We start from the raw sequence: 17,126 nt of genomic DNA, 5'->3' as shown, positions 1-17,126 counted from the left end.
GTCGTCCATTTAGAATCCATGAGGAGAAAATTCAGTTTGTCGACCGGACAAAAGTTAGTTTGGTTGAAGACGTTTCGCAGCTCATCCAAGCTCTCCTCATACAGTTAAAAACCTGTAACATAAACCTTCCATTTATCCATTTACAGGCATCAGAATGATACATGTACAATGGTAAAAGTGATTTAATTAATCATTTTACTTATTCAGCACCATACATGTAATTCAGAAATCATTTCTACCGAGCTGCAAGTTGGAGACCCCTGCTCTACACAGTATTGTATTATATTGTAGTATTGTCTACAAAATAAGATGCAATGACATAAAAGTGTTTATTGCAAAATTAGATTAGTTCCATTACTAAAAATAAGAGACTTATCTTTTGCATTTAAGTGATTTTGATGGTCCAAATGATTTCCCTTCAACTACAGTTTTAATTAAAATATATAAAAATCATTGAAATTGAAATCACTGCTTTATTTTTATCATTTCTATTTTTTACCTAAATGCCTGAGCCTCCTCCAGGAAGTGCATCTGGTCATGAACTCCAGCGCTGGACTTGAGTTCCTTGATCACGACTTGAGTGGTTTTCAGTCCGGCGTGCACCTCCCCCAGTAAGACCTGAGCAGAGACACGGAGACACATGGAGACAATGGACATACACACCAACGGGACAATATAAAGATGTCACACGGACACACAAACGTACACGCACATATATGAGACACACAGTAAAGACACGACAGATGGACGTACCAGTCACGGATGAAAAGACCATTCATGAGATGGGACGGACAAGAGAGAGACATGAGTTGAAGTCAGTAATTCAGGTTTGATATAGAGAAAAAAATGACATTATGCTGTATATTTCACTAGAGCAAAATATAGAAATGTGTTACTAAGAAATATGGCAAAGCAAGAATTCATGTAATATTAAAATTTCATCTTAAAGGGCCTATGTTATGCTGTTTTCTGATCTGTTTAATGATGTTTCCTCATCACAAACAGACCTGTAGTTGCGTTTTGTTTCATTCAAACTTGTTTAACACACAAACCCTGCATATTTAGGCTAAGCTCTTCTCTCAAACTGAAAACAAAATGCTCTGTTCCAGCTTGTGATGTTATGTGGTTATTAGAGCTGGGTATCGTTAAGAAGTTGCTGCTACGATACATACCTCCATACACGGGCCACGATACGATACGTTTTTCGATACAGTGCACTTTCGATTCAGTATGATTTGGTACTATATATTTCAAATCAATTCAACACGGTTCAGTGAAAAAAAAAAAAAAAAAAAAGGCTAGATCATGGCTGTGATACTAAAAGTCTTTATTAAACCACAAAGTGTGTGCAAAGTTAATATGAAAAACGCCCATTTTACTCAAAACTGTGAAAATGTCAACACAGCTGTAGCTTTTAGACAAAATAATTGAGTAAAACATACCTAAAAATACTCTTGGTGATATATCGATACAGCAGCCCAGGATATTGATACTGTATCATCACATAAACGAAACGATATATCCATATTTCAGTATTTTTGCAGACCTCTACTGGTAGTAGGGGAATCATTTGAATAATTTCAGGACTGGAATTGCTGATTTTTACTGAACAAAAGATAAAAAGGAGCTGTAAATATGAAAAAACAAAACAAAAGAACATTTCATGACAAGGTGGAACAGAGGATTTTGAGCTTTGTGAATGCAGACAGACTAATAATGGGTTTCTCAAACCTATCTGAATGAAACAAAACACAACTCCAGGTCTGTTTTTGATGAGATAACAACATTATAACATGGGTTAAAGCTCACAAGAATCAATTTTGCTTTAAACAATGAATAAAATCATGATAAACAAAGACTAAAAGTGTTATTAGGTCTAAACCAGGGATCATACTAGATTAAACAAGGCTTAAACAGGTCTAAATCATAACTATACAGAAGGCAGTGAAGGCATCAGCAGTCCTACAGTGTCCTATCACGTGTGGTGCGTTCAAAGACCTACCTTCCCAAACCAGCCATGTCCGATCTCCTTCAGGTAAAGCAGACTGTGGCGACTCAGGTCCGAAGACTTCAGGAGTTGGACTAAAATGAGAAAAAAAAATAAAAATAAGAGTTAGAATAAAGTTTACAATATTACAGATCTTTTCCTTAAATAAGTAACACCTCATTATGGACCCTTCTGTTAAAGCTGCACTGCGCAACTTTTCTGGTGGAGGGTTCCGCTACCTGCTTGTCTCCATGGAGATTTTATTGCTTTGCCTGGTTCCGTGGTGTGACATTAAACGTATCCATGTAGCATTTATCAATTACGGGTGTTTCTATTGCTCAAAAATGCAACTTGTAATGTAGTGTAGTGCTGTAACCTGCTGGTCTCCCTTGTGATAGATGAGTTTAATCTATACTGTGGAACATTCTAGACAAAGCAGTAACATTTCCATGGAGGCAAGCAGGTGACAGATTTACCACTAGAAATGTTCCGCAGTGCACCTTTAAATAAGACTGTATGATTCTTGTGGCTGTATTTTACTATGTACTATGAAGAGACAGGTGTTCATAATGTAGAAAAAGATAAAAATGCAGTGAGTGTGAGACTGAGCCATCTGGTTAGGATGCTGCTGAAAGGATTTGCAAACGAAGAGAATTTCCGTGTTCTATTTGTTGTTTATTATACAACGCAGAGAGAAAAGAAAAGATTTTGTCTGACATGAAGTTTGGTGTTTAGTTAGTTATGTTAAAGGTGCATTGTGTAACTTTTCATCATTATTGCTTTGCCTGGAATGTTTCACAGTATGGCATTAAACCTTTCTAGATTCATGGAGGCGAGAGCTGGGCAGTAATACAGTATTACAGTATCCCGCGGTATCAAAAAGTAGCAACAGTATCAGTTTCATTACCGTCATTAAAAAAATCTGCAGTGCATAAGGACCTGATATAATATAATTTACTGATACCTAAATTTGTTTGCTCAGCACAAATGAATGTGTGGTTGTATTTTCAGTTTAATGCTGTAAAGATTTAAAACTAATAGTGTCTGTAATGTTTCTTTTAACTGTGTGGGGAGATGAAGTTCGATTAGTTTTGTTCTGTTGTCACATGATGCTCATGAGGGAGACCAAAACGAGATGGCAAGTCCAACCGCGAGCGAGTTGGTCCCCCCCCCCAAAAAATACTAGTACTTCTGCACATTTGTTTACGTTTTATAGAAACGAAACTTAAAACCACATGGCTCATTTGCATAAACTGTACCGCGCTGATAAAAACAGCTCACTGCGCTGATGTGGTTCAGCTTCTGTCGGACTAAAGGACACGACTCAGTGGAATATGACTGTTCTTTCTGTGACAGAGGATGTGCTGCTGATGGTGAGTCTGTTCTGTGTGTGTATCGTGTTGGAGATGGTTCATGTGAAGCTTTTCAGAGATTATACGTCTGCAGGTCGTACTGAAACATTTTGATAATACTGTAATACTGTATACCCTGGTAAAATCCTGAGAGGGTTTAAGGGAATCAAAATTTGGATTCTGCCCAAACCTAATGGAGACTAAACCCCGCTCACAGTCAGAATGCCTGTTTTTGTACGTATTTTTGAGCAATAAAACCACCTATATTTGAATAAATGTACAATAGAGCTGTTTAATGTCATACTGTGGAACATTCCAGGCAAAGCAACAACATCTCCATGCAGTCAAGCAGGTGACGGACCCTCCACCAGAAAAGTTACACAATGCACCTGTAAGTTATGGTAATATTATTGAAATAGCAAATTGTTGTAGTTTTCCTTGTCATTTTTATTAAAAGAGAAATACCAAAACACACGTTATTAAAACTACAAAAGTCTAAATCTTTACATTTTCGTCCTAATTTTTAATCTTGAATCTCATTCCTGATTTAATGTATGCAGGAATTATAAATCTAACCAAAAACGAATCAAAAATAATACAGTCTTTACTACACATTCCCAAACCACATGGCTTAGTATAAGGTCTATGTTTTGTATTGACATACCTTGACTGACTTCATCTCCTCAAATCCCAAATCCACCAAGTTTCTCATCACTTTGAACAAGGATTCCCCATTATAACATTTTCCACATTAAAAAATCTGAACCCAACTACCACTCCAGCTACGTCTCTTCTAGTTGTCCACTCCTCGTTTGACCCAATCTCAAATATCTCAAATGCGTCTATGTGTCTGTGCGTCCCTCCACAGTTGTGCCTTTGTATCGGGGACAGTTCATTCTCTGTCTGGACGAGATCTTTGTCACTTTCCCCGCTCCCACTCGGCCACTGTGACCGTGTGGCACCATTTAAGACCCACTATGGCCAAACACAGGGCCTATTATAAAGCCTATGTACAAGTATGTGGAGCTATGGGCAAACGCCTCCACGCTGCATTTGAATCAGAATGTGAGAGTACGAAAACACAGACATTTGGTGAAGAAGAAAGAATATATTTGTGGAAAGTCACTGGGAAAATATTGTTAAAATGTCGCCATCATGAATAGTTTAATTTTGAGCAAAAACAAAATTATTGTTTCTAACTAAGTGGTGTCCTCTTTCACCAGCAGGACCCTCTCAGTAGAAAAGTTGGTCTAGAATAATCCGTCAGTTGACTTTATACTAGTAAAATTAAAACTTTACGTAACTAGACACTGATTTTTTTGTTTTGTTTTATTGCAAGCCAAGTTTATAATCACATATACATTGAAGCAGAGTGGAAAACATATTTGCGGGTATCAGTAATTAGAAAAACTAATATAATTTTTAATGCCAAGAGCAGGAACCGACTCCACAAACAACTCCACAACCTAAAACTAACATTTCAATTAAAAGTACTAATCAAAAGTGTTTTTACAAGTTGAATTTGTACTACAATATCTGTGGATTTTCTAATGCTTTATTCGTAGTACTACTAATGCTACAATTACTACCGATGACACTACTGCCATTACAAATACTACTATTTGTACTATTACTTTTCATATTATACTAAGGCTGCAAAATAACTAACATTTCAATTAAAAGTATTCATCAAAAGTGTCATTACTAGTTGAATTTGAACTACAGTATCTGTGAATATCAGGATTTTCTAATGCTTTATTCCTACTACTAGTACTACTACTACTACAATTACTACTGATGATGCTACTGTCACTACTTCCACTTGTACTACTAATACTACTTTTCATATTATACAAAGGCTGCAAAATAACTAACATTTCAATTAAAAGTACTACTCAAAAGTACCATTACTGGTTGAATTTGTACTACGATATCTGTGAATATCAGGATTTTCTAATGCTTTACTCCTACTGTTACTACTACTACTACTACAATTACTACCAGTGATGCCACTACCACTACAAATACTACTACTACTTTTCATATTATACTAAGGCTGCAAAATAACCAATATTTAAATTAAAAGTATCATTACTAGTTGAATTGTTACTACAATATCGGTGAATATCAGGATTTTCTATGGATGCTTTATTCCTACTACTACTACTACTACTACTACTACTACTACTACTACTACTACTACTACTACTACCACTACTACTACTTTTCATATTATACTAAGGCTGCAAAACGACTAACATTTGAATTAAAAGTACTCATCAAAAGTATCATTACTAGTTGAATTTGTACTATAATATCTGTAAATATCAGGATTTTCTAGTGTTTTATTCCTACTGCTACTACTACGATTACTACCGATGATACTACATGTCATTACAAATACGAGTACTTCTACTACTACTACTTTTCATATTATACTAGGGCTGCAAAACCACTAACCTTTCAATTAAAAGTAGTCATCAAAAATATCATTACTATAATATCTGTGAATATCAGGATTTTCAATGGATGCTTTTATTCCTACTACTACAATTACTGCCGATGATACTACTACCACTACAAATAGTATTATATCTTCTACTACTACTTTTCATATTATACTAGAGCTGCAAAACAACTATTTAAGTTTAGAGTACTCAGTAAAATTATCATTAGTAGTTGAATTTGTACGACAATATCGGTGAATATCAGGATTTTCTAATGTTTTATTCCTACTACTACTACAATTACTACTGATGATGCTACTACCACTACATATACTACTACTTCTACTACTACCACTTTTCATATTATACTAGGACAGCAAAACAACTAACTTTTTCAATTAAAAGTACTCATCATCATGCTTTATTCCTACTACAACTACTACTACTACTACTACAATTACTACCGATGACGCTACTACCACTACTGCTACTTCTACTACTACTACTACTACTACTGCTACTTTTCATATTATACTAGGGCTGTAAAACAACTAACATTTGAACTGAAGTACTCATCAAAAGTATCATTACTAGTTAAATTTGTACTACAATATCTGCGAATATCAGGATTTTCTAATGCTTTACTCCTACTGTTACTACTACGACTACTACTACTACAATTACTACCAATGATGCTACTACCACTACAAATACTACTACTACTTTTCATATTATACTAAGGCTGCAAAATAACTAATATTTAAATTAAAAGTACTCATCAGAGTTACTAGTTGACTTTGTACTACAATATCGGTGAATATCAGGATTTTCTAATGCTTTATTCCTCCTCCTCCTCCTCCTACTACTACTACTACTACTACTACTACTACTACCACTACTACTACTTTTCATATTATACTAAGGCTGCAAAACGACTAACATTTCAATTAAAAGTACTCATCAAAAGTATCATTACTAGTTGAATTTGTACTTCAATATCTGTGAATATCAGGATTTTGAAATGCTTAATTCCTACTGCTACTACCAGTACTACTACTACTACTACTACTACTACTACTACTACTACTACTACTACTACTACTACTACTACTACTACTACAATTACTACCAATAATGCTGCTACCACTACCAATACTACTACTTCAACTACTACTACTTTCCATATTATACTAAGCCTGCAAAATCGAATCAGAATCGCAAAAGCTGCAATAGCTGAAGTACTGGAACAATATACTTCGCGTCTCAGTATTTATCATTTGTACATTTTCTTTGCAAACATGGAGATTTTTGTTATTTTAATTGTAATACGACAACATTTTTGCTGTAGAGGGTTGAATAGTCAACTTGGCTAATGGGTTACTGGGATTATCCTGCTTTATTGCTTTTGTGTCAGTGTCTTAAAGTAGTTTCAGAATTATTTATCGATATATTTCTCTGTAGTGATATATCATGCTTTAAAATTTGTAATCGTCACAGGCCTATCTTTCCCAAATTGTTCATCTCTATATGATACAAAACAGGAAAACAGCTTAATGGACCACAGTTGACATTGTTCGGAGTACATGTGTGTTTGATTGAGTGCGTCCATGCTAAAATATGTGTTACATCTGCAGCGGGTGGGTGTGGGGGTCTCTGCAGTATTAAACAGCTGTATCAGGGCGGGGCGGGGGGCTTTAGGGTCTGTGTGATGAAAAACGACTCATTTAGTGGTCCCTTAGCACATTTTTTACACTAGAAACGACAGAATGTTGATGTTATCTGTTTTGTTTCTCACATGTGGTTAATGTATATTTATCTATAGAGAATTACAATGAGTTAATGCCTGCTATAGCTGCTGACAACGCGATTTCATGCTCCGAATATTGTGTTACTTTACAGAGGATTTTGGGTGTTGGCTGTTACAAGCAATTCCAATGATCTGTCTAAATACGCTAATTGATTAAAAATGTTGACAGTATATTATTAAAGGTCCAATATTACGCTAAATTGAGATTTAAGCCAGGTTATAATGCAGTTATCGCCTCAAAAACATACCCGAAGTTGTTCTGTTTCATTCACACATGTTTGAGTAATACTTTTATAATTAGTCAATCTACGTCTCCAAAACTCAAAATGCTCTGCTCCACTTTGTGATGTCATGAAGTGGTAGTTTTGAAGTTAACAGCTACTTTTTTGGCTTTTGTTCAGTAGAGATTGGCAATTCCAGGGCTGAAATGATCCAAACGATTCTGCTGAAGGTGTGTGGAGTTTAAAAACACAGTGGAGCACTTCCTGTATTACCACATGACATCACAAATTAGAACAGAGCTTTTTCAGTTTGAGAGAAGAGCTCGGTCTAAATATGCAGGATTTGTGCGTTAAACAGGCGAAGGAAACAAAACACAACTCCAGCTGTGGGCCCTTTAAAAAAAAAAAGTAAATATATTAAGATTTAAAAAAAAAAAAAAATGTAATTGTTTAATAAAGGGTTCTGCAATCTTCAAATTTACATTGAATTGGGACTAAAACCTGGACTAGACCAGGACTAATCAAGGACTATGATGCAACCAAACCATTAGAACTAAAACAAGCTCAACAATTATTAAAAAAAAAAAAGTTTATTATTATTATTATTATTATTATTATAGATTTTTCTCTTTTTTTTATTAATTAATTTTTTTTCTTTTCTTTCAGCGTCTGTTACGGGTGGGTGTGGGGAGGGTGAATCGGGGTTTGGGAATGGGGAGGAGGGGCTTTATTGTGGCATTATTGTGTGGCCGTAAGACTCCAATATAGGAAAAAAACCTAAAATGTAATAAAATATATATGACAAAAAGAACTAAAACAAGTTCAAACATGAATCAAATTAGTATGAAAAATGAAAGAATTTGTAGCTTGTTCATTATTAGGTGTTTATACAAATGTTAACTTTTATACACAACTTCATCGATCAAACTAATTACAGCAAGCATTTGTGATTAGTTATTTTCCACCCCTGGGTCATAATTTAGTTTCAACAGAACCGTCTAGCTTATATTTTCATAAAGATGTGGTATTATTTTACTTCTGTGGGGTATTAATTGCTAACACATGACTTATTTAGATCACCATGTTAACTATTATTGTTTTGAAAATGCTATTCGCCCACAACAATGTATGAACATGTTTTATAAGTTTGACTTTTCGAGTCCCCCCTCGCTTTTCTCCCTGCACTAAGCGAGAGCACTATCACAATTAAACCACTGCACACAGCATCAGCTTTATGAAGTTGTAGTGTATTGTTTTGTATCATGTTTTTGTGTATTTTTGGAGAATTGTCGTGTGGGAGCGTGAGTGATGTAGGCTTGTGGGCGGAGCCTTAGACAGAATCTTACAGCTAACCGGAAAGAGGGTTCGGATAGGGCCTTGGAAAAGATCGCTAGATTACTTCAGGCATGTTTTTGATGAGTACATTTCAATTTTACGTAAGCTCTTGAAGCCATATATCGCATTTCAAAATTTGTTACACCCTATTTTTAAAGGTCCTATATATAGAAAATTGACTCTTGTGAGCTTTAAGCCATGTTATAATTCTGTTACCTCATCAAAAACATAGATGGAGTTATGTTTTGTTTCATTCACACATGTCTGAGTTCTGTAAGGCGGGGATGGAGAACACAGCTTCGGGTGTGCCATGCAACTTTCCTGGAAGTCATTGGATGAATCGACAAAGCCTGGACTTCAGAGACAACCAAAACCATCCTGTCGGCATTCAGAAAGGCTGGAATAATTCTGGAACTGATGCTGAGTCTGACAACAGCTACGCAGAAGCGGAAGCAGCACTCTATTTACATCCAGAGGTCGCGGAGTTGCTCAGAAGTGACACAGAGGATGAAGAATTCAATGGATTTAGAGATTTGGAGTGAGATGGAGAGTTTGGTAAACTTATGTTGTTTATGCTCTAGTTATGTGAATAAATGTCAATATGTTACATTAACATATTAACATTTATTCAGTCTGTTCTTCTCTATTGTTATTACGATAACTTGTTTTTCAAGATGAAATGGTGGTTCCTGGTCTCTGATTTTATGAAATACATTTCCTCCAAAAAGTGCGACTTATATATTTTTTTTTCTTCTTCATTACGCTTTTTTTGGCTGGTGCGACTTATGGTCCGGAGCCACTTATAGTCCAAAAAATATGGTAATCCTTGTAGTATGGTAATGTCAAAATGCTCTGTTCTACCTTCTGATGTCATGAAGCCGTAATTTTCAAGTTATCAGCTACGTTTTACCTTTACTTCAGTAGAGATTGGCAATTCCAGATCTGACCTTATCCAAATGATTCTAGTGAAGGTGTATGGCATTTAAAAACACAGTGGAGCACTTCCTGTATTACCACATGACATCACAAGTGTTGAGTGTTTTCTGTTTGATCGAAAGAATGAAACTAACCTAAATATGCAGGGTTTGTGTTAAACATGTGTGAATGAAACAAAACACAACTCCAGGTCTGTTTTGTGATAAGGAAACGAAACAACATTATAACATAGATCAGAAAATAATGTAACATGGACCCTTTAACTATTAAATTCAAACTGATTCTTGAGGTTGATCTTGATGATTCTTTACAGTCCGGAGCTGAGTGACTGCAGAGGCACAGATGTCCGCTTGCTCTCACATTTCTTACATTCCTGGAGCCTGGACCTCGTTACACAAGAGCCAGATGTTTGTGGGAGAGAGCAGTTCACGGGGCGAGCTGCACTGAGGCATTGTGGGATATTTCGGAGGAGCCGGGCCAACCACAGTCCAGCAACAGGGAGGAGAGCACCCAAGGGAGCCCTATTGAGTCACCATACTGGACTCGTGATCACGCCCTAAATACAGGCTATGGTAATGTGAAGGGAGGCAGCAAGTACATATCTGATGAAATACTCTAGGACTACTTCAAAATGTGGAAAAATCCCAAATATTTTAATACTGCGAGACTTGTACTTTTGGTTTTTGGTCATATTTTTGGATGTAGTAGAAATGTTAAAGTGGTAGTAGTAGGCAAAATATAAGCAATAGTTTAAGTTTAAAGGTGCAGTGTGTAACTTTTCTGGTGGAGGGTCAGTCAAATGTTTTTCTCTCCATTTAGACGTTATTACTTTGTCTGGAATGTTTCGCAGTATGGCATTAAACCTTTCTATCTTCATGGAGACCAAAGCTGGCCAAGTTACAGGTCACATCTTTGGAGAAGCAACCTCGCTCACACTCAGTTTCGCTCACTTTGTTTTTCCAGGTATTTTTGAGCAATAAATTGAATAAATGTAAGGTAGATCTGTTTAATGTCTCACTGTTGAACATTCCTCGAAGCGCAATGACATTTCCATAGAAACAAGAAAGTGACAGACCCCTACCGAAAAGTTACATAATGCATCTTTTATAATAAGTAGTCCTATAGTAGTGTAGTGTGTACTAGGGATGGGCATGATTAGTCGATTAATCGATAATTGATCATTAAGAATTTCATCGATTACGTTCATTTTCATCGACAAACCGAATGTAGGTTGCTGTGCGTAGCGTAGGGTGACCAAACGTCCGTGTCCAGGGGCAAATGGGGGTCCAGACATGTAGCTCTCTGCACTCAGAAGGAGCGAGCAGACACAGACAGTCCGTCAGTCTGCAACGTGCCGAAGCACAAATGCGTATTTAACGATGACTTGTACAAGAAATTCCCCACTTTCCGTCCTGGTCGAGACACGTGGGAGGTCTCCCACCCCCCGTACGGTGTCCTGGTTTTAACAAACGCAAATATGGTCACACTAACCTGTGTTCCACTGAGTTGTGCCGCATCAGCGACTTAAGAGCTGTTTTTTTTCTTCACTTAGTTTATGCAAATTTGTCATGCTGCATTAAACACATTATAATGTCAAACAGGCTGATGTGGCTTTAGAGCGGTTACGGTTTATATGTCGTAAAGTTGAATTTATTTATGCAGATTAGTAGTAATAATAATGATGATCATTTTAATATAAAAACATTAATGATTAATCGACAATCGATTGTTAATTCTCCTGACGATCGATTAAGAAAATTTAATCGAATGCCCATCCCAAATGTGTACTATATATAGTACAAGTAAAAGCAGTAGGGATGACATGTAGTAGCAGTAGTAGTACTAGTAGTAGTATTTGTAGTAGTGGTAGGATATACTTTTTAGCTGTGTAAAGACTGCATTTTGCACGTGTGGTATCATGTACATACTCGTAAAAGTATACAGATGCATAAAAACTGTAGAATAATATCTTCTGATTTTTGTTTTTAATTCAATAAAAACATAATTTATCTAATGAGCTGAGAAACCTTTTGGAGAACTGTTCATGGCGTTTAAAGTTAAAAACTAAACTATCCTTGACTATCTTCTGAATGGTGAAAAGTCCTTAAAATGGCGCGTGTAAACAGGAAACTGAAACCCAAACATCAACATAAGATCCAGAGTTGTATAGAATGATCTGAACCTTTCAAAAGCTCGTTTACAGTAACTCTAGAGGTCCCACCTGATCGAGCCGGTTGCTTAGCGACGGGCAGCGACACTTCGGTGAGGGGCAGGATGTAGACGTCGGGGCTGCCCTGGGACGGCGACGCCATGCACAGGTCACCTCTGTACTCCTCGCCCTCCGCATTGTGAAACTCCTGAAACAAACAAAGCAAGAATCAGCAGTTATTATCAGTGCTTTTGAAGATGCACTGTAAAACCTTTCTGGTAGAGAGCCCGCCAGTCACTTGTCTCCATGGAGATCTTACTGCTTTACCTCCAATGTTCCAGAGTATGGCATTAAATGTTTCACTCTCCATAGAGACAAGCAGGAGACGCCACTACCAGGCTAATTTACAGGTAATATCTGTGATGAGGCGACCCCACTCACAGTCAGAATGCATGTTTTTAAAGGTATTTTTGAGCAATAAAAACACTGATAATTGAAAAAAAATGCATCTAAGGCTACGTTCAGACTGCAGGGCTTAACGCTCAATTTGGATTTTTTTGTGAAGTCCGATGTTTTTGTGAGGTCGTTCACATTTCCAATTAAATGCGACTTGTATGTGATCTCCAGTGTGAACATAAAACCATCCAAAAGTGTCCCGCATGTGCACTGGAATACACGATGACATCAAACGCAGCGAGTGTGTTCTGTGTTTTTACGTAAGTTGTCCAAACATGGACGCGAGCATTGAACACCTGGAGATTTTAAAGTTCCTCTCGTACCGGAGCCAGAACATGAACAACTTACTTGTTGTAAGGAGGAGATTGAGAAGGAGAAGGACAAGGTTTATGGCCTTGGCGTTTTGTGGGACAGCGGCAGCAACGTCCGTAGAAAGGGACGTGTGGATGTGGAGATGTAGTCAAGAGTGGTGAGTGGTGATGTGCTTCGCTTCAGTGACACGGAGTTCATTAACAATTTTCGCCAACTTAAGTGCAGAATAGTGACATTTGTGTCTTGTTGATAACGTGTAGGTCGAATGAATGCACTTTGGCCGTTCAGACTGAAGTCGCATGTCAAAAGATCGGATATGTATCGGTTTTAGGAGCACATATTGAAGCGTTCTGGGTCACATTTGAAAAAATCAGATCTGTGTCATTCAGACTGTCATTAAAAGATCAGATACAGGTCACATAGGGGCCAAAAAATCAGATTTGGTTCACTTCAGGCTGCAGTCTGAACATAGCCTAAGTTTAAAACCATATTGTGGAATATTACAATCAAAGCAATAGCATCTCCATGGTAGCGGACATCTAACCTGAAAAGTTATGTGGTGCACCTTTGAGAATGTATTGTCATAAGAGGCATTTACCAGATTGACTTACATAATACTACTTCCCTAAGAAATATTTTTAAAAATGGTAAATTCTATTGATCGCACTTTCGGCTCTTTTGTGGGATCCGAATCTTTTGGATCGGTTCGCTTCAAAGAGCCATTCAAAAGACTGGCTCTTTTTATATTTAATTATATAACAGAAGTCAGTGTGAGAACTTATTTAACTACATATTAATCACAGCGATAAAGACCAAGACTCTGATCTGTCTGAAATGATTCAAACTGAGCATGGGGGTGTGTTTACCTTTTGAAATGCTGCTAAATAAAATGTTGCATTACAATATTAATAATTTAACTGTTATGAAGGTGCCAAATATGTTTTTTTTGTGCACAGATCTCTCACTCATGTTGTCTATTGTTTTTCTTTCTTCATTCTTCCCTTGGTTCAGCTTTAATCAGTATAAAAATGCATAAAGATTTGAAAGAAAAACATTTGGTTCTGCTAAAAAATTTGATCCGGTTCCCACAGTTCACTTTAAAGAACCATTCAAAAGAGCCGTCTCATTCACTAGTGAGCTAATATTTCCCACAACATCATTTATATCAGTGATGTGACCTTTATAGTAACAAAATCTGCACATTAATGGAGATGGGTGTTAGGTAAAATTGCCATAATTAAAGGTGCACTATGTAACTTTTTTGGTGGAAGATGCACCACTTTTATGTTTTTTTGCAATGAATTTTGCCTGAAATGTACTAGAGTATGCATTATGAAACTCATGAAATACACAACAATAACGATTTCAATGATGAGAAAAAAAATAATTATATGTATACTCTTTGATATAATAAGTTGTTGCCATAGCGATAACAACGTATTATATGAAAGAGTAAATATATACCTTTTTTTTTCACAAAATTATTTACAGAAGTGAACTGAATCTTCTTATATTAAAAACAAAACAAAAAAAACATTAACAATAGAGATTTAACATAAACATCAAATCAAAATCACAATAGGCCTATCATGGTAATTACAATATCGACTAGGGATGGGCATGATTAATCGATAATTGATCATTAAGAATTTCATCGATTACGTTCATTTTAATCGACAAACCGAATGTAGGTTGCTGTGCGTAGCGTGACCAAACAGGGGTCCGTACATGTAGCTGTCTGCACTCAGAAGGAGCGAGCAAACACAAACAGTCGGTCAGTCTGCAGCGTACCGAAGCACAAATGTGTATTTAACGATGATTTGTACAAGAAATTCCACGCTTTCCGTTGCGTTCGGGACAAGTGTGAGGCCATGTGCACAGTGAACAAAGCAGCACATATGTTTCGGTGTCCAGTGGAAAAAAAATTTACCAGGTGAGAGTCGCGCAATGTCGATGACGAGTCCCCACCACCCACCTCCCGTACGGTGTCCTGGTTTTGACAAACGCAGATATGGTCACACTAACCTGTATTCATGTCTTTTAATCCGACAGAAATTGACCGCATCAGCGCACAAGAGCTGTAGTTTTATTTTCGCTGAGTTTATGCAAATTAGCGCTGCGGTTTTAAGTTTTGTTTCTGTGAGAGTTGCGCAAAACTGAATTAAACACATTATAATGTCAAACGGGCTGATGTGGCTCTAGAGTCGTTACGGTTTATATGTCGTAAAGTTGAATTTATTTATGCAGATTAGTAGTGCAGATAGTAATAATAACGATGATCATTTTAATATAAAAACGTTAATGATTAATCGATAATCGATCGTTAATTCTTCCGACGATTGATTAAGAAAATTTTATCGAATGCCCATCCTTAATATCGACAATAAGGATGTAACGATATCCAAATCTCTCTGTACGATGTTTTCACAATGTACATGTCACAGTACGATATTTATTGCGATATTTTATTTTCCTCTTAAAATACCTTGACAAGAACCGAAAGAACTAAGATTTCAACTTGCTTAGAACTGTTATTTGTTCTCGTAGTCTACACTGAAATGGAGCAAAGGATCATGGTCTATGTAGTTCCCTCTGTTTTTAGCTATTGCTGCACAATAACTCTTAATTTAAGCACAGAGACTTGTAATTCGATTTATTGTGAGACCTTTGACGGTATGATATAATGATATTTCAATTGTTATGTCCCTAATTGACAATATATGAAAGTTTGAACAATAATTTATAATTTTTGTGATATTTTCTTTCCGCTACTAGGAAATTTGTGGTAATATGATAAGATTTAAGTTTCATTCTGCTATTTTATTTATTGCAGCTTGTGTTTTTTTGACAATATTGCACATTTAGAATAATTTCTGTGATTTAAATCTGCAATAAATCGTGGAAACACTGCTTGGAATGGTAACAGACTTAAAGCACGTCTTGTGTGTGAAAATAAATGGGGTGATGGGGTTCAAAGCAGTCACCATGAAGAAGAACAGGAAATGGAGGAGGAGAAGAAGAGAGAGGGTCAGTGTCCAGAGACCGGACGTATAATAAAAGTCCTTTAGTTCAGATCGGAGTCGAGAAATGTCCCAGCGCTGGAAAAATGTGACCCTTATACACACAAATATGCACACGCACGCTTTTGGTTTCCAAGCTTTTGAGGACATTGCATTGACTTCAGTTAATTTCTTTGACACAGACCTAATCTTAAAGGGTCTATATTACGCCGTTTTCTGATCTGTTTTAATATTTCCTCATCACAAACATACCCGGAGTTGTGTTTTGTTTCATTCACACATGTTTAACACACAAATCCTGCATATTTAGGCTGAGATCTTCTCTCAAACTCTGTCCTTTCTTCTTTGATGTGGTGATAGGATAATACAGGAAGTGCTCCACTGTGGTTTTTAAAAGCCATACATCTTCACTAAAATCATTTAGATTAAGAGCTCTCCACCCCCTTCCAAGTAGCTCGCCTGGGGATTTCCAGATCATGTGTATTGTTCTGAATAAGTAAAATTTGATTTACCGTATTTTCCACACTATTAGGCGCTCTGGATTATAAGGTGCATAGAATGGTCTATTTTCTAACTTTTTTCACAAATAAACCGCACTGGACTTTAAAGGAAACACAACAGTTGGATGGGTCAGTGGGACTTTGTTTGTGGCGTTCACGGTGACTCTGGTTCAGTTGTGGCGTGTAGGGAGGGGGCTGTCTGGGACCGCTGGATTGTCGGCGTGTTCGCAGTGACTCAGGTGTTCAGTTGTGTCTAGAAACAGCACATTGCACTCGCTTTTTCAGTTTGTTCCTCCGTTCCGTTCCTCGTCTTCGTGGAGTGATGAGTGTGTCTGTGGGTGTGTTTCGCTGTGCGGTCGCTGTCTGCTCCGTGTGTGTTTGGGGCTTTGTAGTTTACTGAAGTCGTGCTGGGACACCCGAGTGGATTCGTAGATAGGGTGCTCTGGATTGCAGGGCGGGCGCGCAGTCGTTTTTTGATGGGGTTGAAGGCTTATGAGTGTGCCCAATAGTGCAGAAAATACGGTAATGAAATGTATAATTTTGATGCCTATCTTTGTCCACTAATAAATGGATAATAATTGTGCAAATATTTAACAAGTATCTA

At 36.9% G+C, this 17,126-nt stretch overlaps 1 protein-coding gene across 1 annotated transcript in view; it reads right to left on the bottom strand.

The window, feature by feature from the left end:
* aatkb (apoptosis-associated tyrosine kinase b) overlaps positions 1–17,126 on the bottom strand; it is an 80,803-nt gene that overhangs the window by 17,247 nt on the left and 46,430 nt on the right. Inside the window, exons 5-7 of the mRNA XM_055149916.1 lie at positions 12,307–12,442; positions 2,003–2,082; positions 500–618 (exon numbers count right to left, since the gene is read on the bottom strand). Coding sequence (XP_055005891.1) covers positions 500–618; positions 2,003–2,082; positions 12,307–12,442 — 335 coding nt within the window. The remainder of the gene's footprint in view (positions 1–499; positions 619–2,002; positions 2,083–12,306; positions 12,443–17,126) is intronic.

This window comes from Boleophthalmus pectinirostris, unplaced genomic scaffold (genome assembly GCF_026225935.1).
Source record: "Boleophthalmus pectinirostris isolate CB_2022bp ecotype Guang Dong unplaced genomic scaffold, ASM2622593v1 HiC_scaffold_14, whole genome shotgun sequence".
NCBI lineage: Eukaryota > Metazoa > Chordata > Actinopteri > Gobiiformes > Gobiidae > Boleophthalmus > Boleophthalmus pectinirostris.
This window is presented reverse-complemented; position numbering and strand designations above follow the sequence as displayed.